Below are 27,428 nucleotides of genomic sequence, written 5' to 3'. Positions count from 1 at the left end.
TTCCAAGCTAAATCAATGGGAACTACTAGACACATCTGCAATCAACAACAATTATTGAAGATTTCCAGAGGACTTCACCATTGAAATTCACCAGAGCTATAGTGAAACTGACAATGCCCACGTGCATGGCAGCTGGATGCTGGAATACATCGGGGAAAAGTGGAAAAAAGAGTTATTCCACCTTTCTGATTCCTGATCCTCCACGGACGGGTTGGTCGTTGGATCGCCAACTTGAAGAGGGAGGATTTGCCATCGAACTTCTGGCCAGAGAAAAAACCCGTAATATGTAGCCAACATTTGGAAGAAGAATGTTTTCAAGATGACTTGGATAATAGCGCGTTGTGACAAACACCAGATACAGCACTGGGACTTGATCAACAGCCGATACCGCACCGTGACAATGTCACTAACCAGTAGGTGGCAGTAGTGTTCTTTGACAAACATGGATGCCTCCAGTAAAGCACATTCACATGGAAATGACTCTGAATTAAAAACACTGATCATTTATTGAACAGGATGGAATCATTTCAGATTTAAAGAACTTTCAGAAGTTTGAATTCTGAATATGAGCGACTTTTCCTTTACAGATCAACCAAACGACTTTCACATGATGAACGTTTTAAACAGATTTTAAAAAAACATCACTGAGGTTGGAACTGTTTAATATTTATCTTTTAAAAGTCATAATGTTGTCATTTAGTTTGGTTACAGAACATTTAAAAACAGGTGAAATAAAACAAAGTTTCTAAAAGGAGAAAATCCAGCGAGCAGAAAGATTCAGATCAGAAGTGGAAAAAAAAAACGCCGCCGCCGGGCGATAAAGTTCCAGAAAGCAGCATCAGTTCAGACAATCATCTAAAAGGCACTTAATGAACTGATAAATTCATTAAAGAGGAAGTCCTTCAAAATAACGACAGCTTTTAAATATTTATATCACAACATTTCAAACAGTGCAAATGAAGTTAAAGTTTACAGTGATGCAACAACCTGCATGAAAAGGAAACGATTTCTGCTTCAAACGGCGAGACGACGACTGAAGAGCTTTAAAATTCAGACGGTCGGCCATCTTTATGCAGCAGATCAGTTCTACAAAAAAAAAAACTAAAAATAAACAATCAGAGCAGCAAGAATCTCATTAAAACCACAGACATGGAGAACGGACAACATCCGGGACACGACAGGAGAAACGATCGGATCCCAAACCAGGAAAGATTCTGTGAAACAGGTCGATGCTCAGAGGAAAAGATGGACGCTGATATTTCTGATGAAGCATGGAGGAAGGAAAGATGGCTTCCCTTCTGATTGAGTCACCTGGAGGGCAGCTGTGGATCTAAAACAGCGACGTCCTTCATCCCTGCTTGGATCCTCATCCTCATCTCTGGGCCGTTAGCCGTTAGCCAGGCTCATTAAACCCACATTCATATTAAAACATATTAGAAGGTTCAGCTGTCCGTCATCCTTCCAGGAGAGCAACCAGAGCAGAGAAAGGAAGCGAGTGGCGTGGAGGTGGGATTCCTGATGTGCCCTCTGAGCGCCATGACTCCACATCTGTGAGCCGTTTCAGTCAGAACTCCTGGTTTCTGGTCATCTCGTCCAGCCTGCTGATCCTCTCAGGAAACAGGCCTTCCGCCACCGCGACCTTCGACTCCTGGACCTAAAAACAGGCGGAAAAGGACGGTTAAACTACAGCTGAAGCCTTAAAGCTGCAGGATCCGCCTCCTGGAGCTGCAGCTCACTTCCTGTTGACCTGGATTTCAATTCTATTCAGTTTATTTCTATAGCTCCAATTCACATCATGTCATCTCAGGTCACTTTCCAGTTCACCAGATCATCCAGTCAGATTGATTCAAAGTTTTCTATCTAAGGAAAACCAGCTGAAAAGGGGTCCCTATGTCCTCCAGCAGTCTAAGCCTATAGCAGCAGAACTATAGAGATAGCTCAGGATAACCTGAGCCACTCTAACTAGAAGCTTTATCAAAAAGGAAAGTTTTAAGCCTAGCCTTAAAAGTAGACAGGGTGTCTGCCTCACGGACTAAAACTGGTAGTTGGTTCCACAGGAGAGGAGCCTGAGAACTAAAAGATCTGCCTCCCATTCTACTTTTAGAAGTTCTAGGAACCACTAGTAAACCTGCAGATTGAGAGCGAAGTGACCTGAGATCAGCTGCTGGGAAATAAACTGAAAATGTCACAGTTTGATTTTTGGTTCAGATCCTGAAAGCTGCTGATCCTCCTGAGTCTGTTTCAGTTTCTATTTATTCTTCCTAAAACTGGAAACTCTTCAAATTCATTATTTTATATCAAACTAACTGCTTCTCTAATAACTAGTTACTCTGACTGAGCAGTAAGTGAGTAACCAGCTGGTAACTGATGCTCCTTCATGTCCATTTTGCGTGTTTCTGCTGATGCTCACCTTGAACGGCTCACTCACTCCGATGATGCTGCGCAGGTTGTTGCTATAGTAACACAGGACACAGTCTCCCCCCCGAACAGGGATCTCCTCTTTACTCACAAACACCTAAAAGCAGGAGCAGAGTTACAGGTCTGCAGGCGTCAGGCTGTGCTGCAGGATGGAGCGGCAGCTACCTGCATCAGCTCCCCGTTAAACGCCGCCTCGTTGTCTTTCACCCAGGCGTAGGTGATGTAGTCCGACACGCCGCCGAACCCAACCTGCAACCCAAACAACCAGTCAGACACTGAAACTCCGCCTCAATCAGCAGGCGGGGAGCGGCAAACCTTATAGAGTCCGATCCAGTCCCAGCTGCTGGACGGGAAGGGCTGCAGGGGGCAGTAGAGAGCCAGGCAGTCAATGTCTGCGCTCCAGTCGCCCTCTGGGCGGAGACTCACCAGAGGAGTCTGCTGCTTCCTGCTCAGCTGAGGAGGAGAGGAGAGGAGCGGAGAGGAGAGGAGCGGAGAGGAGCGGAGAGGAGAGGAGAGGAGAGGAGAGGAGAGGAGAGGAGAGGAGAGGAGAGGAGAGGAGAGGAGAGGAGAGGAGAGGAGAGGAGAGGAGAGGAGAGGAGAGGAGAGGAGAGGAGAGGAGAGGAGAGGAGAGGAGAGGAAGGAAAGAAGAAAGGAAGGAAAGAAGAAAGGAAGGAAGGAGATGAGAGGAGATGAAGGAAGGAAGGAAGGAAGGAAGGAAGGAAGGAAGGAAGGAAGGAAGGAAGGAAGGAAGGAAGGAAGGAAGGAAGGAAGGAAGGAAGGAAGGAAGGAAGGAAGGAAGGAATTTGCTGTTGAATGATGATATAATAATAATAAAACATGAGATCCGATTGGATGGAAAAGAACTGATTCTAAATCAGAGGCATGGAATGGATGTTGAGGCCTAATGGAAACGGCGTGCCGTCGGTCGGGGCCAAAGAGCCGTTAGAAGCGGCCCTTCAGATAAACATGGTGGACAGACGGGTTCAGTGAGGCGTCTGGTTGGTTGCTCACCTCCAGGGTGAAGACGCCGATGACAGGTTTGTGGTCGCTGACGCTGTACTCCATCTTACTGGTGTAGAGGTTCAGCCTGACCTGCAGGGGGTGCTCCTCTTCCTCATTATGCTTCCTCTCCTTCAGGACGTTTTGCTCCTCGGGGGGCGGGGATTTGGGTCGGACCCGCCACAGGATGCGGTCGGTCCACGCCGGTTTTCGCTTCTTCGCGCTGGACAGGAAGAAATATGTAGGAGTCAGTTTGGAAACAAAAGGATTTAACTTTTATATTAGTGTTTATATCACATTTATGTTTTATATGGAACCAAATTCATACCGACATTTATGGAGGGAATTCTGTTCCATTATTTTTGCAGCAATGAACATGAGTCATTAATAGAAATTGGAAAAAAATGTAATCTAGACATGAAACTATGAAAATATTACTTTAGGTAAAAAGTTACTGTTTTCCCTGATTTTCTAAAATAAAATATAAAACTGTTTTTTTTTTCCATCAGTTTCACAGATTTTACATTTCAGAAAATTCTGTTAACTCTGGGGGCGGGGGGGAGTAGTGAAGGCGCGTTCCTATTGGTCTGCTAGATGTTAGCAACATTTTTATTGGGTTTGAAGTGAAACAACAAGATCTATAAAATATAATGAATATAATCCAGAAAAATGCCATCTGAAAAACCAAAACTTGGAATAAAAACTATGAAACCATAAAAAGACAACTTTATCAAAAATAGAAAACTTGAAATTGAGTAAAAGTAATCTGAAAGAAAGCAGTAAAGTTACTCTTAAAACATTGTTTTGATTCTGACATTTTTCTGTTTCATGTCTGGATTGAATTTTTTTTTTTTTTATTGGATTAAAAATAGTTTTTTGCAAAAATAATGGAACAAAGTTCCCTCCATACTCGCCTCCCTTCCATTGCTGAAAGTTTTCTCCTAAATCAGTAGAAATCCTGCAGTGAAATCAAAGGGAGGAGCTTTTCCAGCATTTCCATTAATAACATGAATGGACAGAAATATTAATAATCATTTTCTATATTAATAAACATGCTCTGTTTAATGTAGACACTAGGAAGCAGTGAGGTGGTGTTAATGGGGGTTAATATGGACCCAGCTGTGGGGAAAACTCCATCTATGTCAAGTAAATCAGATCAGATCTTAGTTTACAATAAATTGATCATTTGGATTAATTAACGAGTTTAAAAGTCCTCTCTGTGTGTGTCAGTAATCCCAGAGGTCCGTTTATCCTTCAGCATTGATGCTGATGAGGATTCTCAGTCATCCAGGTCAGAGTCATTCTAAAAAAAAAAAAAAAAAAAACAAAAAACAATCTTTATTTCCTCGTTTGAAGACGTTCCTCTTCCATCCAGGAAGCTTTTTCAATTCAAAATGCTTGAAATAGTGTGAAGGGAAGGAATCCTGTCGCTGCATTGTAGATTATTGAAAGATTTAAGCCCCGTTTCCACGACCCTTCAAAAACCGATCGGGTCCGAGCTCGGCCTGGTTAACTGATCCGAGCTCGGCCCAGTTAACCAGGCCGAGCTCGGTTCTGACGACCATTTACACATCACGCTATCTCGGTTCCTCGACTCCTCGCCTCCTAGTGACGATCTGCGGTATTACTGCCAGTATTAAAGGAGGAAATCAAGCAGTTGGTGGCGGTAATGCACCAAAAGTTGTTTGCCAACCGCCATAAAACACAAGAAGAAGAAGACGAAGAAGGAGGGAATCAAGCAAATCAAAACGGCGGCACCCGTCACTTTCAGAAAGTTATGCTTGATTACGGTATTATTGCTGTACTTCGGTGTTTGCGGAGGGTCAGGCAAAGACGGCAACATTTATTTAAAATATTGCGTGGAGAAGATTTTGATTGTTGTTTATAGTTGTTGTTCTTCTTCTGTTTTGTGTTGGTTGGCAAGCAACTTTCAGAGGGGCATTACCGCCAACTAGTGGAATGGAGTGTGAATCGCGATGTGCAGCCAGACGGAGATGACGCGTTCTGCTCATGCGCTCTTGTTATCAGAGAACCGAGCCGAGCCCACCTCTGGAACTGGTCTGCAGTTAGCGCGGTTCGGTTCAGTTTGCTTTCCATTTACACACGATAAGTTATCTCGGACCGGTCTCGGCACGGTTTCTCAATGGTAGTGTAAACGGGGTAAATGTCTTAAGGGGGGGGGGGGGGGGGGGGGCCCAGATTTCAGCTTTCAAAAACCTCCAATGCAGCGATAGAGTTGATTCCTTCCCGCTATCATCGCAGCTCCAACCCCTTTACAGGAGAACAGAAGACCTCACCTGTTCAGCCAGGCCAACAATTCCCTCTAACGACCCCCCTTTCAGAGACATAGACAGGTATGGGGCATTGCAGGCTAACAAAGAAGCCAAACCACCCCCATTCCAAAGGGGGGGACCCGTTCATCCGTTTCTATTTGCATGTTTTCTAAACTAAAACCAGGCTTTGTTGGGCTGCTGGATAAAACCTGGAACTAAACGCTATTTCTGACATTTTGAAGTGAAAAATCTTCCTGGATGGAAGAGAAACGTCTTCAAACTTGGAAACAAAGTCCAGGGGATTTATTATTAACTTTTTTCAGCAGTAATGAGTCTTTGTGTCAAAGAGAAGCTGGATTTGTTTTTTTCAAAACTTTTAACTCTGCTTGTTTCTGTCACCTGATTTAGGGGTTAAAATGTCGGGTTTAAATCATGTGACTAATCCCTGGAGGTTAAAAAGGTGCATAAGCTGGTATTAAAGCGCGGTTAGATGAATCAGCAGAGGCAGAATACAGAGCAAAGCTAAAGTATTCAGACCTCTAAAATGTTTGGGGTTTTTCTCAGATCTTCATTACAAACACAAACTTTAATGTAAAAATGATCCCAAAATTATTCATACCTCAGACTGATTTAGACTCTGAGAGCAAAAATAAAATAAATTATGTAAAATTGGTATATTTCTTAAATCTGAATAATCCATCTGGACTCTACCTGCCATCTTTCATCTTCTACAGACATTCTGCATAAAAAAATAATTATCAAGGAGTTAAACTCAAAAGGTTAAATAAAAGCTGCTAGAATGGATTGTTATGTTACAACGACTATTAGGGCCACGCTAGAGATTTGTTTTTTCTATTTCGAGAATAAAGTCCTAAAATTATGAGAATAAAATCATCATACCACAACCCGTTTCAGAAAGAAAGCTTTTTGGCATGCAGGTGGAGCAGCGATTAGCGTGGAGGCCCCATGTACGGAGGCCTTAGTCCTCCATGCAGCCGACACAGGTTTAAATCTGACCTGTGGCCCTTTACAGCATGTCTCTCCCCCTTTCGAGTCAGCCTACTGCCAGAAAAACGAGCCACTAGGGCCGTAACAGGTTGTAGCTCCGCCCATCAGATGACGGCCGCTTTGTCCACTTTGACATCCTGCCCAGTTTGATGCTGCTGCTAAAAGATTTCCTGATTTGTCAATCCGATTCATGTGTCGCAGCTAATATACGCAACGGTTGAAACCAGAATCCTTTCCTTTCCCATTGAGTTGCGTCCCAGTGTTCACGGGGATGGACGTCTGTGTCTTCGGCAGGCGTAGAGCTAACAGAACTGGCAGCGTTGCGAGGCAAGGGCTCAAACATGGACGGCTGGAAGCCTTCTACACCAAACCAAGCTTCTGCCGCCCTGGCGTCCTCTTCTACAACATCTTCGTCCCCGCTTTCCTCCTCTAAATAAAAAATGGATGACGGAGGAGACTCATCCACGACCTCCGACACTAAACTCTCCTCCTCTTGCATGTTTCCTCTGTCCATAGCGTTCCTTGACAGCGTCGTTTCTAAGTCACCAATTTAGTGCTAGCAGGTTCCCAATGGAATTTCCCATTGGGAACCTGCTAGCACTAAGATGCTAACTGGTTAGCAAGATGCTTCCAACAAACCGGCCACAACCAAACATGCTTGTGAACCTTCTGCCTCAGCAATCCCGCCCTGTGTAAAGTCGGGCACCACTCGGGAGAATTTGGAAATGCACGGTTGGAACGGCTGCTTCTCTACAACTTTAATACCGGATAAAGTTCACTATTCTGCACAAAAGCGGTAAAAAGAACAACAACCATGGCGGACGATGATGCAGAGAGCAGTATTTATGTTTAACCATATTGAAAAAAATGTTTTTAAAGTTGGGAACGCGGCATCAGGTTTGTGGTGTGAACGCAGCATCAGATTAACTGGTTTCTCTAAAGGGGAAAACAATCCAGACTTCCCAAAAAAATTAATTCTTAAAAATGAAAATTTGATTAATATCTAAAATCCATTAATTAGCACAGTAAAATGAACCTTGGTTAGAATTACCATTAGCATTAGCGGACCTTGCAACCAGCTAGCTAACAGTAAGGAAAAAAAGAGCAGATGAGCGCCACCTGCTGGGTGGGAGGAGTTAAAACGTGCAGCCCTCACCTTTAGCTAGATTCTCTATTGGATTCCATTTCAATTAATGTGAAAGAGGTATGAATAATTTTGACCCAAACATAGATTTTGTTATGCTTCATGTTAAGAAATCACATTAATGCCATTTAAAACACATTCTAGTTTGTTCTTCTAACTCAGATTTGTTGAGGAGCCAGCGTGCCTCTAGGGGGCGCTGTATTCTGATTAACCTCTATGGACCCTTACTTAAAGCCAAACCATGATGCGTAGAGCCTGTAAAGTTAAACAGAGCGGAAGATAAAACGATGTGAAATCATTTGGTGATTTTAATCATGGTGTTGATCTGGATCCGATTACCTGCTGTCATAAGTGTCTGAATTCAAATCAAATTTATAGGACGGCTGAAAGTCCAGAGGTCCTTCTTCAAAGTCCTGCAGCAGCGGCTCCTTCTTCTTCAGCATCGTCAACTGAAAACAGAACCAGAACCTGCTTCTCAGAACCAGAACCGGTGTGATTAATCAGTGAGCAGGCGGCGAACGGGTCCGACCTGGTCGCGACTCCACAGCAGGTCGTAGGTCTGGTTGTTGATACAGGAGCGGATAAAGTGCATGCCGTGGTCCTGGATCCTGAAGTTCAGATCTCCGAACCAGAACACCAGCCTGGATGCGCAGACGGCAGAGATGAAGCGGGAGAACGTCGCCGCTTGGATGACGGAGGCGCGGCGGTTTGCTCACCTGTGGTCGACGATTCTGGGAGCTTTCTTACAATCAAACGTCTGCGTCTCCATGATGTACTCAAACTCCTCCACCCGTTCACTGGCGTAGTTCATATGAGCAGCCAGGTGGCAGTTAAGGAAGCAGAGCATGTGTCCATAGAAGGACAGACGGACGGAAACCCCGCCTTTGTTCCCCTGATGGACCAAAGGGAGGAGAGGCAGTCAGACATTAAGGACATAAAAAACTCTCCTGGGGGGAAACCTGCGGTAACGAGGACCTTCTAGTTCCCACCTCTACCTGCTGGACTGAAATCGGGAACAAAGACCCACCTTTTTAGGCCCCAGTGACCCCGGGGTCCCACAGACCACCTGGATGATGCTAAACCACAGCAACTCTCAACTTCCAGTACAAAGGCAGCCATATTGCTCCTCCCACCTGAGCACTACTCTACCACCAGGCCCTGATCGGCTAACCAATCAGAGGACCTGGATATTTCCCAGTCTTAGTTTTGGTCCCAAAGGCTGTTGATCGTTTTTCTTGTTCTTTTGTTCAGCCAGACGCCATCTTCCATCCCTGCGCTGTCTCCATCTACACCGCCAGCTTGTTTCCCCTGCGCTCCCTGAGTTAAGGCACCCTCGGTTGGTCAACGGTGTATAAAAGACGGAGTAAAGGAGCGAAGGCAGCGTGGAGAAACCCAGAATTAGGAAGAGGAAAGTTCTGGAAACAGATGCAGCTGAATTAGGGATGGAACGATTTATGAAAACCGTCCGAACCGTTCGGTTCGACTGTCTCGGTTCGGTTCGCGTGTGTTACGTTTGGTTCATGCGCTGCTCCTTTTTCTCATAGGCGAAGCGTTTACACTCCAGAGCAGAAGGTGGCGGTACTGCGACCAAAGCCAACCACCAGTAGTAAACAAGAAGAAGAAGAAGCGAAGCAGCCTAGCCGGGTGTAGCAGGGAAAAATCAGTTGTTGTGGAGAATTGTGTGGGTATGGCGAGTGGGAAAGAACAGGAGTTGGAAGACGCGCCAGCAGCACTTTATAGGTCTGCTGTATGGGACCACTTTGCATTTAGAGTGACCTACGATGACGGCGGGAAGAAAGCTGTGGATAAAAGTGCAACAGTGTGCAAGCATTGCGCAACACGTTTTGTTTATGTTAACAGCAACATGACCAACATGTCAGGCTAACCCCGAATCCCTCATACTCCGTCAGCGCTCCGCCCCGCTGCGCTCCAGACCGGCTGCTCAAAGCAAAGCCTACAGCCTCCACTGTGGCTCCCGTCCGCTCCGCTCCGAGTTCCTTGGAGATGGTAGAGAGCATGCGCCAGATGATTCCATTCAAAGCAGCAAAACATGCGGAAATGATCCAGGGTTTCCGCGGATCATTAAAAATAATTACAATTCATTAATTTTTTGGGATTCTTTTCATTAATTTTTATGGGATTACGGGGTAACAATCAACATATACCGAACTGAACCGTGGATTTTGTGAACCGTTCCACCCCTACCCGTTTTATAACCTCCAGGTCAGAATTAGATTCGCTGCATCAGAACAGATACGCTGAATCAACAATCACACGTTTTCAATCTATCATCTTCATTTCTATCGGTCTATCAGAATAAACCCCAGAAAATCCATCAGTTCCTGATTTTCCTGAAGCACAGAGGACTTCCTTCAGGTTCCTGCGATGCATCAGTGGGAACCAGTGCGTGTTTCACGGCTCACCCAGTAACCAAACATGCCGGTGCGGGTGAAGGCGGCCCGGATGTCTCTGATGAAGGGGACGTGTTCCAGCTTGGAGAAGAAGAGCAGCAGCAGACCCTGCATTCTGATGGACCACACCTGGAGGGCGTCATGTGACATCACGTCAAAGCTCAGCTGTGACCTCTGACCTTGACAGGAAGAGATGCACCGACCCGAGATCAGCTTCGCCATTCTGAAGCTAACATCAGGCTTCATCCTGTGCTCGGAAAATTTAGTTTCTCTCATTTCATATATTAATTTATCCTTTTTACTCACAATCAAAGTTTCACTCAACCAGTTTCAACTGTAAAGCCGGGCGTGCACTGTGGGAGTTTTTTACCCTTATCGGGGTGACTTTCATCCTGATGGTGCATGGTGTAGCGTACAGGGGGTAACGAGGGGCGATCAGTCTCTAACGACCCCCCCCCATCAGGAACCGTAAGGTTGGGAGAAAATCAAACATGTTTGTAATTCAGTCGGCCTTCTTAAGGTGGTCGTTAGCAATCGCTCAGTGGGAAAACAAGGATTCTTCTTCTTCCTCTCTGCTGTAAACCCAGCAGCATGGCGGGGGGGCAACGAGTGAAATGGAGTTCTTTCTGTCAAACTGTCAGACCGTTAGCTCAGCCATTTCTTTGTCCAAATACGTCGTCTCCTTTTCTTTTTAGGGCTTTCAGCACTAAATTGCCCAAATATCCAAGGCAGCGCGTTTCACTCTAGTGAGCTTCATGTTCCTCTGCTACTGGTTTGGCTTCCAGATAGACGAGTCCGAGTAGCGCCATCTCACCGCGGAGCTGAGTCACACCTGGTTTTTAGACGTGAGCAGGTAGATCACATCAGAGCGTCGGGCTGAACATCATGAGCTTTGAATTAGGGATTCACGATATTGGGATTTTGGCCGATATCCGATATGTCGATATTTTGAAACTCATGTAGCCGATAACCGATATCGATACCGATGTTAAAGCTGGACAAAAATAAGTAGTCATTGAAAATAGCAGTTTTGTTATCCATTTCTGACACTTTGAAAAATAATATACTCAAATATATTTTCATATGCTGATATCAAATTGATTTTTAAAAACGCGGTATCGATCTATTTTACTTTCAGAATCTCGTGAAATTTCATCGTTCTGTAACAAACTCTCGTGATATTTTGCAAATTCTTGTGAGATTTTGTTAGTAAAATAGATCGATACCGCGTCAATATATCAACATATAAAAATATGGCAAAATTTGTGAATTTTCGGGGGTTTCGTAGCATAACGATGACATATAGCAATATTTCATTAGTAAAAGAGATTGATATGGTGTTTTTAAATGGCAATATATCAGCATATGAAGATATTGGGATATTTTAATGGATCAATATTTTTTCCCTGGTCTTTAGAAGTTTTTAAGTCTGTAAAAAATAAGTTTTTTTTAGACTTTAGAAACTCAGAAGCTGATAAAATATCGGGTAAAATATCAGTGGGGTGGCCGATGTCCGATATTCAGTTTTAAGGCCGATACCGATAGGGGGCCGATTATATCGTGCATCCCTACTTTGAACTCACACTGTGTGACTAAACCCTGAGTATTCGTCATATAGTGTGAGCTATAGCTGCGTGCAACGATTGAAAAAAAAAAATCACGCAGTGTACGCCCGGCTTAAAGCCACACCATTCCCCTTAGTGACGACAGAGCTTCTTCCCATAACAAACCAGATTCTCTATAGGGTATCTGGTCCTTCAGGTCTCTAATAGGGTGATAGAATGATTCTATAGGGTATCTGGTCCTTCAGGTCTCTAATAGGGTGATAGAATGATTCTATAGGGTATCTGGTCCTTCAGGTCTCTAATAGGGTGATAGAATGATTCTATAGGGTATCTGGTCCTTCAGGTCTCTAATAGGGTGATAGAATGATTCTATAGGGTATCTGGTCCTTCAGGTCTCTAATAGGGTGATAGAATGATTGTATAGGGTATCTGGTCCTTCAGGTCTCTAATAGGGTGATAGAATGGTTCTATAGGGTATCTGGTCCTTCAGGTCTCTAATAGGGTGATGGAATGATTCTATAGGGTATCTGGTCCTTCAGGTCTCTAATAGGGTGATAGAATGATTCTATAGGGTATCTGGTCCTTCAGGTCTCTAATAGGGTGATAGAATGGTTCTATAGGGTATCTGGTCCTTCAGGTCTCTAATAGGGTGATAGAATGATTCTATAGGGTATCTGGTCCTTCAGGTCTCTAATAGGGTGATATAATGATTCTCTAGGGTATCTGGTCCTTCAGGTCTCTAATAGGGTGATAGAATGATTCTATAGGGTATCTGGTCCTTCAGGTCTCTAATAGGGTGATGGAATGATTCTATAGGGTATCTGGTCCTTCAGGTCTCTAATAGGGTGATAGAATGATTCTATAGGGTATCTGGTCCTTCAGGTCTCTAATAGGGTGATAGAATGATTCTATAGGGTATCTGGTCCTTCAGGTCTCTAATAGGGTGATGGAATGATTCTATAGGGTATCTGGTCCTTCAGGTCTCTAATAGGGTGATGGAATGATTCTATAGGGTATCTGGTCCTTCAGGTCTCTAATAGGGTGATGGAATGATTCTATAGGGTATCTGGTCCTTCAGGTCTCTAATAGGGTGATAGAATGATTCTATAGGGTATCTGGTCCTTCAGGTCTCTAATAGGGTGATAGAATGATTCTATAGGGTATCTGGTCCTTCAGGTCTCTAATAGGGTGATGGAATGATTCTATAGGGTATCTGGTCCTTCAGGTCTCTAATAGGGTGATAGAATGATTCTATAGGGTATCTGGTCCTTCAGGTCTCTAATAGGGTGATAGAATGATTCTATAGGGTATCTGGTCCTTCAGGTCTCTAATAGGGTGATAGAATGATTCTATCGGGTATCTGGTCCTTCAGGTCTCTAATAGGGTGATGGAATGATTCTATAGGGTATCTGGTCCTTCAGGTCTCTAATAGGGTGATAGAATGATTCTATAGGGTATCTGGTCCTTCAGGTCTCTAATAGGGTGATAGAATGATTCTATCGGGTATCTGGTCCTTCAGGTCTCTAATAGGGTGATAGAATGATTCTATAGGGTATCTGGTCCTTCAGGTCTCTAATAGGGTGATAGAATGATTCTATAGGGTATCTGGTCCTTCAGGTCTCTAATAGGGTGATAGAATGATTCTATAGGGTATCTGGTCCTTCAGGTCTCTAATAGGGTGATAGAATGATTCTATAGGGTATCTGGTCCTTCAGGTCTCTAATAGGGTGTGTAACATTGGTTGGGCTGAAAATGGCATATTAGCTGTTCTAAGAGCCCTAATGCAGCCTGGTTAAAAGCCCTAGAATGAAACCACAGGTCTTTCTTCCTTTTATGGTTTGATCATGAATATTTAGATGAGCTGTGCTCTAATTGGTCGGTTTACAACGAGCCAAGCTGCTGAGCAAAGACGCATCATAGCAACAAGCACTCACTCACTGAAACATCAGATTGTTGATATGGTAGGGGGACCAGACGTCCTCTCTTTCCCGGACATGTCCCACTTTTCAGACCTAAAAAATGTCCGGGGGAAAATTCAAAATCGTCTGGGATTTTGGTCGACTACAGTGCAGGACGTAGTGGAAACAGGGAGCCAGCGGGGGGCGGAACAACCGAACCCGACCCCGTGACAGCGTGACCTGGACAACAGCAGCCCCGTGCTTCCCAGGCGGGGGGAAGCCGTCACCAGGTCGGGTTCTGTCGCTGCGTCTCCTGGTGGGGTCCGGTCCGGTCCAGTCGGCGAACATGAGCCTCTCAGGAGAGAAATCTCTTCTCTTCTATTTCTATGATCACTCAGCGATGATGAGCTCTGCACAGGTCAGCATTCAGAGAGGAACAGATGTGGGTCGGTGCATCTCTCAGTGTCACATGCTGCAGGGGGAGGACGCCTACCTTCACATAACCCCGCGGCGCCAGCGTAGAAACGAACAGCTGACTCCACGGATCGTCGAAGATCATGTCTGACACAAACCTCAGCGGTCCGGAGTAAACTTCCTGCAGGCTGAGAACATCCAGATCATTTATTTACATTCATCCTTTCTTTACTCTAGTGGAACCAGAGCAGAAGCTGCTTCCTACCCGATGACATAGAGGTCTGCGGTCTTTGGCGAGTTCAGGTGGAGGAGCGAGGCCACGTCAGCAGGAGGATCAGCAGTCGCCACGTTCCACGTCACCATGTGAAGTCTGCAGGATCAGAAAATATTAGAAAACATTCAGACTCTGATCCTGAACATCTGAATCATTCAGAGAAAAGGTTTCTGCCAATGGCTGAACAGAATCTACTGATTGACAGGTCAGGTTAGAGGGACAGGCGGTCCTCTGCTCCACCCGCTCCACCTGAAGCTCTTCTTCCTGGGCTTGCTGGCGCTCTTGGAGCAGGACAGAAAGGCGCCGTCCAGGGTCCGCACCACTTTCTCATGCAGCTCAGACTTGGGGTCCAGGTCGTCCAGGCAGGTCATCAGCTGGCTGAGGCGGTGGCGCAGGGCCAGCTTGCTGCCAGTGGACTGCGTGGCATCAGAGGAGAGGGTGTCGCTGCGGGCGCGGCCCATGGCGCCCAGCAGCCGGCTGATTTCATCCATTCTGGCTGCAGATCCAGGGAAGCGAGGAGGTTTGATGAATGATTCTAGTAGAAATTGAAAACGGAGCGAAAGGCAAAGGAAGGAGCGAGCAGAGAGCGTTTCCAGAGGGAAGGAGGAACGCCGCGCTCTGGTTTATGTTCTCTGGCTGGACGGGCGATTAGAGAACGGCTCCGTTCTTTACACTCTAAACTTCACCTCTAATCTGATGGAAAAATGTCCAAACAATAGGCCTATTAAAGGAGTTGAGAAACTAGAAATCCTCCCTGTGAGCCGCTGAGAGCCGCGCCGCTCCGGCCTCAGCGGCTCCGCGGGTTTTCACTCCAAATCCGCATCAGCTGAGCGCCGTTGGGAAACTAATCCACCTCCCAGAGGGCTGCAGGGTCTGTCCCAGCAGCTGGATTACAGGACAGACAGACGGACTGAGAGACTTCAACTTTATGGTCATTACGCTGTCAGAGCAACGAAATGAACTCTGCATTTAATCCCTCCCCCTGGGCAGCTGAGGACTGCCATGGTGCGGCGCCCGGGGAGCAGGGTGGGGGTAAGGGTCTGGCTCAGGGACCCAGAGGGGCAGTCTGTGAGAGTGGGGCTGGAACTCAGAACCTCTAAGAACCAAAGCTCTAACCACTGGGCAACCACTCGCAATATCCATAGACAGACCCTCCATCACATGGAGGAGGAGCAGGAGGAGGAGCAGGAGGCTGCAGAGGGAGAGGAAATTCATTCTATTCAGTTTATTTCTATAGCTCCAATTCACATTCAAAGTTTTCTATCTAAGGAGTATGGGGCCAAAATGGTAGCTTTAACATTTGCAAATGTGTGTGGAGAGTTGTGTGTCTGTATCTCGATTTGTGTGTGTGCAGTGGGATTTGAAAATGTGTAAATAAATCTGTAAATGTGTGAGGAGATTTGTCTGTCTGTACAACAATCTGCAAATGTGTAAAACTACTTGTGTGTAATCAGTTTTGCAAATGTGTAAAAAATCCAAAAATCTGTATTCAGATCTGCAAATGTGTACTGAGACTTGCAAATGTGTAGATCAATCTGTGAGCACACACAGAGACACTTGTGTCTGAAGTATTTTCGCTTCAAGACCCAGAAATACAGACAAATCATTGGTTACAAGTCAAGCGGTTTTTCGGTTGGCTCTCTTTACACACGTGATTTTTGCTACTCTTCTGCCGCGTGAGATGCACAAATGCGTAGAAGGATTTGTATGTGTATTTTCGCGATTTGTAACCCCTTGCGCAGGCTCGCAGGCTCACATGCTGCCCTGACCGCAGGCTCACAGGCTCACAGACAGCCTCTCTCTGCTGCGGCAGTTCAGCACATCTTGCTTCACATACAGCCACATACCACCAGTTGGCGGTATTGTACAGTACGTGACGTTACTGGGGTCCTAGGGGTTGTACCTGCTAAGTTGAGAGCAATGGAATCCTGTCAGCTTTCTGTAAGTATATTTCTTTAATTTTTTCTATAGTTTGCATTAGTAAAACTGTTTCTTCTTCTTCTGCTTCTGTTTTATGGCGGCTGGCAAGCAACTTTATGATGTGCATTACCGCCATCTACTTCAGTGGAGTGTGGATCGGGATGCTATGTATTTTCCCACTGAAAAATAAAAATAAATATTAACAATATTTACATAAATAAACTTATATCCTTTCTACCAATTTCTTTTTTTCAAGATTGTTTATCAAATTACAAAAATAATCATAAGTAGATTTTTTTCCCCCCAAAATATCTTGTATATTTAACTGTAATTTATTTTCTTGTAACCCTTCTCTCCATAGAATATTTATAACAAAACAACAAAACATGCTCCACCGTCTCCCCTTGATAACAAAAACCACAACCTCCTGTTCCCATTCTAAATAAGTTTCCATTTAACCCAGTGTTTCCGAAACTTAATCTAGATATAACCTCTTTTTTATTCCTTTCCGTTCTCCTCATTTCACCAATTTTCCTTTGAATACTATAAAGCCAACTTCCAGTTCTATGCTCTTCCCACAGCTTCTGCCATCTTTCCGTAACCTTTTGTTTAATAATAGATTAAATTTTTTCCTTACTGAATGGTATCAATATATCATCCTTGTCACGTCAACTCCCACAGCGGAAGGAAAAAAAAAAAGGTAGGGGCTGTCTGTGAGCCTGCGAGCCTGCGGTCAGGGCAGCATGTGAGCCTGCGGTCAGGGCAGCATGTGAGCCTGCGAGCCTGCGCAAGGGGTTACAAATCGCAAAAATACACATACAAATCCTTCTACGCATTTGTGCATCTCACGCGGCAGAAGAGTAGCAAAAATCACGTGTGTAAAGAGAGCCAACCGAAAAACCGCTTGACTTGTAACCAATGATTTGTCTGTATTTCTGGGCCTTGAAGCGAAAATACTTCAGACACAAGTGTCTCTGTGTGTGCTTACAGATTGATCTACACATTTGCAGATCTGAGTACAGATTTGTGGATTTTTTACACATTTGCAAAACGGATTACACACAAGTAGTTTTACACATTTTCAAATCCCACTGCACACACACAAATCGAGATACAGACACACAACTCTCCACACACATTTGCAAATGTTAAAGCTACCATTTTGGCCCCATAAAGGAAAACCAGCTGATTGCATCGACTCATTGACTCTTCAGCAATCCCTCACACTAAGCATGCTTGTAGCGACAGTGGAGAGGAAAAACTCCCTTTGAACAGGAAGAAACCTCCAGCAGAACCAGGCTCAGTGTGAGCGGCCATCTGCTGAGGCCTCCTAAATGAGCCTCCTTCTCTCTGCTTTAAGCGCCTCCTTCCTCCATGTCTCCCGATGGAGCCTCCTTCCCTCTGCTTTAAGCGCCTCCTTCCTCCATGTCTCCTGATGGAGCCTCCTTCCCTCTGCTTTAAGCGCCTCCTTCCTCCATGTCTCCTGATGGAGCCTCCTTCCCTCTGCTTTAAGCGCCTCCTTCCTCCATGTCTCCTGATGGAGCCTCCTTCCCTCTGCTTTAAGCGCCTCCTTCCTCCATGTCTCCTGATGGAGCCTCCTTCCCTCTGCTTTAAGCGCCTCCTTCCTCCATGTCTCCTGATGGAGCCTCCTTTCCTCTGCTTTAAGCACCTCCTTCCTCCATGTCTCCCGATGGAGCCTCCTTCCCTCTGCTTTAAGCGCCTCCTTCCCTCTGCTTTAAGCACCTCCTTCCTCCATGTCTCCCGATGGAGCCTCCTTCCCTCTGCTTTAAACGCCTCCTTCCCTCTGCTTTAAGCGCCTCCTTCCCTCTGCTTTAAGCACCTCCTTCCTCCATGTCTCCCGATGGAGCCTCCTTCCCTCTGCTTTAAGCGCCTCCTTCCCTCTGCTTTAAGCGCCTCCTTCCCTCTGCTTTAAGCGCCTCCTTCCCTCTGCTTTAAGCGCCTCCTTCCCTCTGCTTTAAGCGCCTCCTTCCCTCTGCTTTAAGCGCCTCCTTCCTCCATGTCTCCCGATGGAGCCTCCTTCCCTCTGCTTTAAGCGCCTCCTTCCTCCATGTCTCCCGATGGAGCCTCCTTCCCTCTGCTTTAAGCGCCTCCTTCCCTCTGCTTTAAGCACCTCCTTCCTCCATGTCCCCCTGATGGAGCCTCCTTCCCTCTGCTTTAAGCGCCTCCTTCCCTCTGCTTTAAGTGCCTCCTTTCCTCTGCTTTAAGCGCCTCCTTCCCTCTGCTTTAAGCGCCTCCTTCCCTCTGCTTTAAGCGCCTCCTTCCTCCATGTCTCCCGATGGAGCCTCCTTCCCTCTGCTTTCAGCGCCTCCTTCCCTCTGCTTTAAGCGCCTCCTTCCCTCTGCTTTAAGCGCCTCCTTCCCTCTGCTTTAAGCACCTCCTTCCTCCATGTCTCCTGATGGAGCCTCCTTCCCTCTGCTTTAAGCACCTCCTTCCCTCTGCTTTAAGCGCCTCCTTCCCTCTGCTTTAAGCACCTCCTTCCTCCATGTCTCCTGATGGAGCCTCCTTCCCTCTGCTTTAAGCACCTCCTTCCCTCTGCTTTAAGCGCCTCCTTCCCTCTGCTTTAAGCGCCTCCTTCCCTCTGCTTTAAGCGCCTCCTTCCCTCTGCTTTAAGCGCCTCCTTCCCTCTGCTTTAAGCGCCTCCTTCCCTCTGCTTTAAGCGCCTCCTTCCCTCTGCTTTAAGCACCTCCTTCCTCCATGTCTCCTGATGGAGCCTCCTTCCCTCTGCTTTAAGCACCTCCTTCCTCCATGTCTCCTGATGGAGCCTCCTTCCCTCTGCTTTAAGCGCCTCCTTCCCTCTGCTTTAAGCGCCTCCTTCCCTCTGCTTTAAGCACCTCCTTCCTCCATGTCTCCCGATGGAGCCTCCTTCCCTCTGCTTTAAGCGCCTCCTTCCCTCTGCTTTAAGCGCCTCCTTCCCTCTGCTTTAAGCGCCTCCTTCCCTCTGCTTTAAGCGCCTCCTTCCCTCTGCTTTAAGCGCCTCCTTCCTCCATGTCTCCCGATGGAGCCTCCTTCCCTCTGCTTTAAGCGCCTCCTTCCTCCATGTCTCCCGATGGAGCCTCCTTCCCTCTGCTTTAAGCGCCTCCTTCCCTCTGCTTTAAGCGCCTCCTTCCCTCTGCTTTAAGCGCCTCCTTCCCTCTGCTTTAAGCACCTCCTTCCTCCATGTCTCCCGATGGAGCCTCCTTCCCTCTGCTTTAAGCGCCTCCTTCCCTCTGCTTTAAGCGCCTCCTTCCCTCTGCTTTAAGCGCCTCCTTCCCTCTGCTTTAAGCACCTCCTTCCTCCATGTCCCCCTGATGGAGCCTCCTTCCCTCTGCTTTAAGCGCCTCCTTCCCTCTGCTTTAAGCGCCTCCTTCCCTCTGCTTTAAGCGCCTCCTTCCCTCTGCTTTAAGCGCCTCCTTCCCTCTGCTTTAAGCGCCTCCTTCCCTCTGCTTTAAGCGCCTCCTTCCCTCTGCTTTAAGCGCCTCCTTCCTCCATGTCTCCCGATGGAGCCTCCTTCCCTCTGCTTTAAGCGCCTCCTTCCTCCATGTCTCCCGATGGAGCCTCCTTCCCTCTGCTTTAAGCGCCTCCTTCCCTCTGCTTTAAGCGCCTCCTTCCCTCTGCTTTAAGCGCCTCCTTCCTCCAGGTCTCCCGATGGAGCCTCCTTCCCTCTGCTTTAAGCGCCTCCTTCCCTCTGCTTTAAGCGCCTCCTTCCTCCAGGTCTCCCGATGGAGCCTCCTTCCCTCTGCTTTAAGCGCCTCCTTCCCTCTGCTTTAAGCGCCTCCTTCCCTCTGCTTTAAGCACCTCCTTCCTCCATGTCTCCCGATGGAGCCTCCTTCCCTCTGCTTTAAGCGCCTCCTTCCCTCTGCTTTAAGCGCCTCCTTCCCTCTGCTTTAAGCGCCTCCTTCCCTCTGCTTTAAGCACCTCCTTCCTCCATGTCCCCCTGATGGAGCCTCCTTCCCTCTGCTTTAAGCGCCTCCTTCCCTCTGCTTTAAGCGCCTCCTTCCCTCTGCTTTAAGCGCCTCCTTCCCTCTGCTTTAAGCGCCTCCTTCCCTCTGCTTTAAGCGCCTCCTTCCCTCTGCTTTAAGCGCCTCCTTCCCTCTGCTTTAAGCGCCTCCTTCCTCCATGTCTCCCGATGGAGCCTCCTTCCCTCTGCTTTAAGCGCCTCCTTCCCTCTGCTTTAAGCGCCTCCTTCCCTCTGCTTTAAGCGCCTCCTTCCCTCTGCTTTAAGCGCCTCCTTCCTCCATGTCTCCCGATGGAACCTCCTTCCCTCTGCTTTAAGCGCCTCCTTCCTCCATGTCCCCCTGATGGAGCCTCCTTCCCTCTGCTTTAAGCGCCTCCTTCCCTCTGCTTTAAGCGCCTCCTTCCCTCTGCTTTAAGCGCCTCCTTCCCTCTGCTTTAAGCGCCTCCTTCCCTCTGCTTTAAGCGCCTCCTTCCCTCTGCTTTAAGCACCTCCTTCCTCCATGTCCCCCTGATGGAGCCTCCTTCCCTCTGCTTTAAGCGCCTCCTTCCCTCTGCTTTAAGCGCCTCCTTCCCTCTGCTTTAAGCGCCTCCTTCCCTCTGCTTTAAGCGCCTCCTTCCTCCATGTCTCCCGATGGAGCCTCCTTCCCTCTGCTTTAAGCGCCTCCTTCCCTCTGCTTTAAGCGCCTCCTTCCCTCTGCTTTAAGCGCCTCCTTCCCTCTGCTTTAAGCGCCTCCTTCCCTCTGCTTTAAGCGCCTCCTTCCCTCTGCTTTAAGCACCTCCTTCCTCCATGTCCCCCTGATGGAGCCTCCTTCCCTCTGCTTTAAGCGCCTCCTTCCCTCTGCTTTAAGCGCCTCCTTCCCTCTGCTTTAAGCGCCTCCTTCCCTCTGCTTTAAGCGCCTCCTTCCTCCATGTCTCCCGATGGAGCCTCCTTCCCTCTGCTTTAAGCGCCTCCTTCCTCCATGTCTCCCGATGGAGCCTCCTTCCCTCTGCTTTAAGCGCCTCCTTCCCTCTGCTTTAAGCGCCTCCTTCCTCCATGTCTCCCGATGGAGCCTCCTTCCCTCTGCTTTAAGCGCCTCCTTCCCTCTGCTTTAAGCGCCTCCTTCCTCCATGTCTCCCGATGGAGCCTCCTTCCCTCTGCTTTAAGCGCCTCCTTCCTCCATGTCTCCCGATGGAGCCTCCTTCCCTCTGCTTTAAGCACCCCCTTCCTCCATGTCTCCTGATGGAGCCTCCTTCCCTCTGCTTTAAGCGCCTCCTTCCCTCTGCTTTAAGCGCCTCCTTCCCTCTGCTTTAAGCGCCTCCTTCCCTCTGCTTTAAGCGCCTCCTTCCCTCTGCTTTAAGCGCCTCCTTCCCTCTGCTTTAAGCACCCCCTTCCTCCATGTCTCCTGATGGAGCCTCCTTCCCTCTGCTTTAAGCGCCTCCTTCCCTCTGCTTTAAGCGCCTCCTTTCCTCTGCTTTAAGCGCCTCCTTCCTCCAGGTCTCCCGATGGAGCCTCCTTCCCTCTGCTTTAAGCGCCTCCTTCCCTCTGCTTTAAGCGCCTCCTTCCCTCTGCTTTAAGCGCCTCCTTTCCTCTGCTTTAAGCGCCTCCTTCCTCCAGGTCTCCCGATGGAGCCTCCTTCCCTCTGCTTTAAGCGCCTCCTTCCCTCTGCTTTAAGCGCCTCCTTCCCTCTGCTTTAAGCACCCCCTTCCTCCATGTCTCCTGATGGAGCCTCCTTCCCTCTGCTTTAAGCGCCTCCTTCCCTCTGCTTTAAGCGCCTCCTTCCCTCTGCTTTAAGCGCCTCCTTCCTCCATGTCTCCTGATGGAGCCTCCTTCCCTCTGCTTTAAGCGCCTCCTTCCCTCTGCTTTAAGCGCCTCCTTTCCTCTGCTTTAAGCGCCTCCTTCCTCCAGGTCTCCCGATGGAGCCTCCTTCCCTCTGCTTTAAGCGCCTCCTTCCCTCTGCTTTAAGCGCCTCCTTCCCTCTGCTTTAAGCGCCTCCTTTCCTCTGCTTTAAGCGCCTCCTTCCTCCATGTCTCCTGATGGAGCCTCCTTCCCTCTGCTTTAAGCGCCTCCTTCCCTCTGCTTTAAGCGCCTCCTTCCCTCTGCTTTAAGCGCCTCCTTCCTCCATGTCTCCCGATGGAGCCTCCTTCCCTCTGCTTTAAGCGCCTCCTTCCCTCTGCTTTAAGCGCCTCCTTCCCTCTGCTTTAAGCGCCTCCTTCCCTCTGCTTTAAGCGCCTCCTTCCCTCTGCTTTAAGCGCCTCCTTCCCTCTGCTTTAAGCGCCTCCTTCCTCCATGTCTCCCGATGGAACCTCCTTCCCTCTGCTTTAAGCGCCTCCTTCCTCCATGTCCCCCTGATGGAGCCTCCTTCCCTCTGCTTTAAGCGCCTCCTTCCCTCTGCTTTAAGCGCCTCCTTCCCTCTGCTTTAAGCGCCTCCTTCCCTCTGCTTTAAGCGCCTCCTTCCCTCTGCTTTAAGCGCCTCCTTCCCTCTGCTTTAAGCACCTCCTTCCTCCATGTCCCCCTGATGGAGCCTCCTTCCCTCTGCTTTAAGCGCCTCCTTCCCTCTGCTTTAAGCGCCTCCTTCCCTCTGCTTTAAGCGCCTCCTTCCCTCTGCTTTAAGCGCCTCCTTCCTCCATGTCTCCCGATGGAGCCTCCTTCCCTCTGCTTTAAGCACCCCCTTCCTCCATGTCTCCCGATGGAGCCTCCTTCCCTCTGCTTTAAGCGCCTCCTTCCCTCTGCTTTAAGCGCCTCCTTCCCTCTGCTTTAAGCACCTCCTTCCCTCTGCTTTAAGCGCCTCCTTCCCTCTGCTTTAAGCGCCTCCTTCCCTCTGCTTTAAGCGCCTCCTTCCTCCAGGTCTCCCGATGGAGCCTCCTTCCCTCTGCTTTAAGCGCCTCCTTCCCTCTGCTTTAAGCGCCTCCTTCCCTCTGCTTTAAGCGCCTCCTTCCCTCTGCTTTAAGCGCCTCCTTCCCTCTGCTTTAAGCACCTCCTTCCTCCATGTCTCCTGATGGAGCCTCCTTCCCTCTGCTTTAAGCGCCTCCTTCCCTCTGCTTTAAGCGCCTCCTTCCCTCTGCTTTAAGCGCCTCCTTCCTCCAGGTCTCCCGATGGAGCCTCCTTCCCTCTGCTTTAAGCACCCCCTTCCTCCATGTCTCCTGATGGAGCCTCCTTCCCTCTGCTTTAAGCGCCTCCTTCCCTCTGCTTTAAGCGCCTCCTTCCCTCTGCTTTAAGCGCCTCCTTCCTCCAGGTCTCCCGATGGAGCCTCCTTCCCTCTGCTTTAAGCACCCCCTTCCTCCATGTCTCCTGATGGAGCCTCCTTCCCTCTGCTTTAAGCGCCTCCTTCCCTCTGCTTTAAGCGCCTCCTTCCTCCATGTCTCCCGATGGAGCCTCCTTCCCTCTGCTTTAAGCGCCTCCTTCCCTCTGCTTTAAGCGCCTCCTTCCCTCTGCTTTAAGCGCCTCCTTCCCTCTGCTTTAAGCACCCCCTTCCTCCATGTCTCCTGATGGAGCCTCCTTCCCTCTGCTTTAAGCACCCCCTTCCTCCATGTCTCCTGATGGAGCCTCCTTCCCTCTGCTTTAAGCGCCTCCTTCCCTCTGCTTTAAGCGCCTCCTTCCCTCTGCTTTAAGCACCCCCTTCCTCCATGTCTCCTGATGGAGCCTCCTTCCCTCTGCTTTAAGCGCCTCCTTCCCTCTGCTTTAAGCGCCTCCTTTCCTCTGCTTTAAGCGCCTCCTTCCTCCAGGTCTCCCGATGGAGCCTCCTTCCCTCTGCTTTAAGCGCCTCCTTCCCTCTGCTTTAAGCGCCTCCTTCCCTCTGCTTTAAGCGCCTCCTTTCCTCTGCTTTAAGCGCCTCCTTCCTCCAGGTCTCCCGATGGAGCCTCCTTCCCTCTGCTTTAAGCGCCTCCTTCCCTCTGCTTTAAGCGCCTCCTTCCCTCTGCTTTAAGCGCCTCCTTCCCTCTGCTTTAAGCGCCTCCTTCCCTCTGCTTTAAGCGCCTCCTTCCCTCTGCTTTAAGCGCCTCCTTTCCTCTGCTTTAAGCGCCTCCTTCCTCCAGGTCTCCCGATGGAGCCTCCTTCCCTCTGCTTTAAGCGCCTCCTTCCCTCTGCTTTAAGCGCCTCCTTCCCTCTGCTTTAAGCGCCTCCTTCCCTCTGCTTTAAGCACCCCCTTCCTCCATGTCTCCTGATGGAGCCTCCTTCCCTCTGCTTTAAGCACCCCCTTCCTCCATGTCTCCTGATGGAGCCTCCTTCCCTCTGCTTTAAGCGCCTCCTTCCCTCTGCTTTAAGCGCCTCCTTTCCTCTGCTTTAAGCGCCTCCTTCCTCCATGTCTCCTGATGGAGCCTCCTTCCCTCTGCTTTAAGCACCCCCTTCCTCCAGGTCTCCCGATGGAGCCTCCTTCCCTCTGCTTTAAGCACCCCCTTCCTCCATGTCTCCTGATGGAGCCTCCTTCCCTCTGCTTTAAGCACCTCCTTCCTCCATGTCTCCCGATGGAGCCTCCTTCCCTCTGCTTTAAGCACCTCCTTCCTCCATGTCTCCTGATGGTTTGTGGGAAAGAAAGAGGAAAGATGTTCTACCTGACTCCTTCCGTTTCTTTCTCCGCCTCCTGCTGATCATCTGGTTGCTCCTCCTTCTCCTCTGTCATCTCCTCACCTGGAAGGAGCAGATTCATCAGTTGATGACGCACTAAGGTGCTAACAGCAGAGCTAACCAAGTATTTCCTGAACATTTGAACGCATCATCTCTGCTTTCTGCAGCTCCTGCTAACTGCTAACTGCTAACCTTCCTGCTACATTATGTGTTGTTGTATTTTAAAGAAACTTCAGCTAGCTGCATGACGCAGAATCTTACAGAATATAAACTTTTAAGAAAAATAATAACATTTAAAGTAACAAACATGGTTTCCAATAATTTAACCGGAAACTACCTGGAATGCTTTTAGAGAAAGTATTTTGGACCCAAGGAAAGATCACAGTAGATCGAAGCTGCAGAGGGCGGAAGTTCAGTGCTGTTGTTTCCGCCCCCCACCGGAAGCGACGTAGGCCTTCAAAATAAAAGCATAAGCTCATTTTTTGTTTTACTTTCTTCTCACATAGAATATATCAGAAATATATATAGATATACATATTTATATATGTGTGTAAAATACTTAGTGACATAAATGAAAGAGGATAATGTGAGGCATTAAAAACTAAGGATCAAATATTCAGGCTGCATAAAGACCTGCTGTTCTGGAATATCACACAGATATTTAATAACAGAGAGATTTTTTAATTTGAAGAAGCAGAATTTTAGATGTTGATTTAGGATCAGTTTTGTTGTGGATGAGGTTCTGCAGACCATCTCCGCACAGTTGACCTCAGCTTCACCTCCTGCTATAGATGGTTTTTCTATGTGTGCATTTTTCTCTAAGGTACATGGAGTTAGGAGCCTACAGCCCAAAATGTTTAATAACAGACTTTTCTTTCTGACTGCAAACATTAGAGAACGAAACAAAAAGTCAATCTATTTCATGAAATAAAAATGTCTGAACTTTGTGGAACTCCAAAAGTGCTTATAGGATCATCAGCACCTCAGTCCATAACAGATCTGTTTTCAGTGGATCTACCTCCCAGACCAGCCCACTCTGTCCACCCAAAACTAGAACCAAACCTGGAGAAGGCAGCATCTGTGCTCCATGGATCTGGAACAAACTCCCAGCAGACTGGAAAAGAGTTGAAAGCCTGAGTCGGTTGAAGTTAAAAACCCATTTGTTTTTAAAACCAAGATGTCTGCTGGCTAGGAGGGAGTGTGTGGAGCTGTCATTAAATGACGTAAAAAACTACATTTATGGTATTCAGGGATTATTATAGACAATAAAAAAATAAAATAAAATTCAGGGATTATTGTAGACAATAAACTAGTTGGGAGCCTCACAACAAATATATTAGAAATAAAGTCGATAAACTGTTGGAATATTGTTTCAAATAAAAGATTGAATAAATATCAAAGGCCTGCATGTTATATCTTCCTCTTTGGTCATGCCTTATTTGTCTTGTTGTTCAGAAGTAAGAGTAAAACAATTATTGATAGGTTACTTAAGTGGCAAAAAAAAGCTCTCAGGCTTATTAATAAGGCGGGATACCGTAAACCAACTGATAATCTTTTCACTCAAAGAAACATATTAAAATTATTACTTATTGTTTATATAAAAATGCTGAAAATAATGTATAAAGCAGTGAACAAAAGTCTTCCTTCTAGTATTCAGGAATCATTTAAGTTAAGAGGGAATAAATATGATTTGCAATTTTTGAATTTGAATGTGCAAAAGAGAAGAGCCAGAAGTTTACCATCAGGCAATACTAGGCAGTTCCTGGGGGCCCCGAGTTCCTGGGGGCCCCATAAAACTCTGTTTCCATGTATGGTTAATACAACTATTCCTTATTTGTGCACATTAATGATGTGTTTTGGCTAAAATGCCATCAGAATGCTGATAATATTAAGTGTGTCTCAGCCCCCCCCCTTCAGTGTCCACCATATTGGATCAGTCCATTTGCTGCACATGTTCAGAAAGGTCCAAACAGACAGCAGCAAACCATTTGAAAACAAACCATGCAAAGAGCAGTGTTGCCAACTTAGCGCTTTAGTCGCTATATTTAGCCACTTTTCAGACCCCTCTAGCACTTTGATTTCTAAAAAGCTCCTAGCGCCAAATCTAGAGACTTTTTTCTGCTACTGGAGACTTTGGAGACAACATCTAAAAGCAGCGAACTCTGCTCTCCAGAGCGAGTAGATTGGTAACCCCCCCATACAAAACATAGAGAGGAAAACAAGAAGAAAGGGGACAAGAAGAGAGGGACAAAACCTAAAACAGATAATGGATGTCTATTCTATTAACATTTCTCTATCTGGTGAATGGGTCTGTTTTATGTGTTGGCTTCTCAGTTCAGAGGGGCCCCCTGTCTGTTTTTCCCCGGGGCCCCAAATTTCCTAAATCCAACCCTTGGATACTGGTTTCATGCAGAACATTCAAGCTAATTTATCAAGTCTTTTAACTGCTGAAGCTCATTTAGATCAAATATTTTAACTGAAATGGGTGCAATGTTGCTATGCTGCCACTATATGGAGCTCATTAATAAGGCAGGCAGGTCTAAGCTGGATAAAAGATGCCTTGGTGCAGAGAGGCTGAGGTGTTTGAAGTCCAGCATTGTTGTAAAGATG

The 27,428-nt window shown here is 47.5% G+C and overlaps 1 protein-coding gene and 1 long non-coding RNA gene across 4 annotated transcripts; both read right to left on the bottom strand.

The window, feature by feature from the left end:
• Nucleotides 1-645: 645 nt before the first annotated feature.
• On the bottom strand, nt 646-25,274 carry LOC119779044 (inositol polyphosphate 5-phosphatase K-like). 3 transcript variants are annotated; one of them, XM_038278558.1, is made up of 14 exons: nt 25,156-25,274; nt 24,806-24,881; nt 14,396-14,500; nt 14,210-14,318; nt 10,266-10,382; nt 8,559-8,734; nt 8,372-8,483; nt 8,182-8,291; nt 8,071-8,097; nt 3,430-3,640; nt 2,734-2,871; nt 2,584-2,667; nt 2,411-2,515; nt 646-1,654 (listed from the first exon to the last, which is right to left on the bottom strand). In XM_038278558.1, the coding sequence occupies exons 2-14, from the start codon at nt 24,871-24,873 to the stop codon at nt 1,565-1,567; spliced, it is 1,452 nt and encodes a 483-aa protein (XP_038134486.1). In that variant the 5' UTR covers nt 24,874-24,881; nt 25,156-25,274; the 3' UTR covers nt 646-1,564. The 3 variants fall into 3 exon arrangements, with proteins under 3 accessions (XP_038134486.1, XP_038134471.1, XP_038134478.1); XM_038278543.1 differs by lacking the exons at nt 24,806-24,881; nt 25,156-25,274 and adding an exon at nt 14,654-15,278; XM_038278550.1 differs by lacking the exons at nt 8,071-8,097; nt 24,806-24,881; nt 25,156-25,274 and adding an exon at nt 14,654-15,266.
• Nucleotides 17,823-19,232, bottom strand: LOC119779071. Its single transcript, XR_005280178.1, has 3 exons — nt 19,177-19,232; nt 19,080-19,130; nt 17,823-18,044 (listed from the first exon to the last, which is right to left on the bottom strand). It is a non-coding gene; the product is annotated as an uncharacterized LOC119779071 (long non-coding RNA).
• Nucleotides 25,275-27,428: the final 2,154 nt, after the last annotated feature.

Source organism: Cyprinodon tularosa, unplaced genomic scaffold (assembly GCF_016077235.1).
Source record: "Cyprinodon tularosa strain WSP-4 unplaced genomic scaffold, ASM1607723v1 ctg1016, whole genome shotgun sequence".
In the NCBI taxonomy this organism is placed as follows: domain Eukaryota; kingdom Metazoa; phylum Chordata; class Actinopteri; order Cyprinodontiformes; family Cyprinodontidae; genus Cyprinodon; species Cyprinodon tularosa.
Note: the sequence above shows the minus strand (reverse complement) of the source record. Positions and strands in the feature narration are given on the sequence as shown.

Coding starts and splice junctions, on each gene's coding strand:
- LOC119779044 (XM_038278543.1), bottom strand. CDS start 14,895: ATGGATGAAATCAGCCGGCTGCTGGGCGCCATGGGCCGCGCCCGCAGC. Junction 14,501..14,653: donor CCCAGGAAGAAGAGCTTCAG/GTGGAGCGGGTG, acceptor CTGATCCTGCAG/ACTTCACATGGTGACGTGGA. Junction 8,735..10,265: donor CCGGCATGTTTGGTTACTGG/GTGAGCCGTGAA, acceptor TTGGTCCATCAG/GGGAACAAAGGCGGGGTTTC.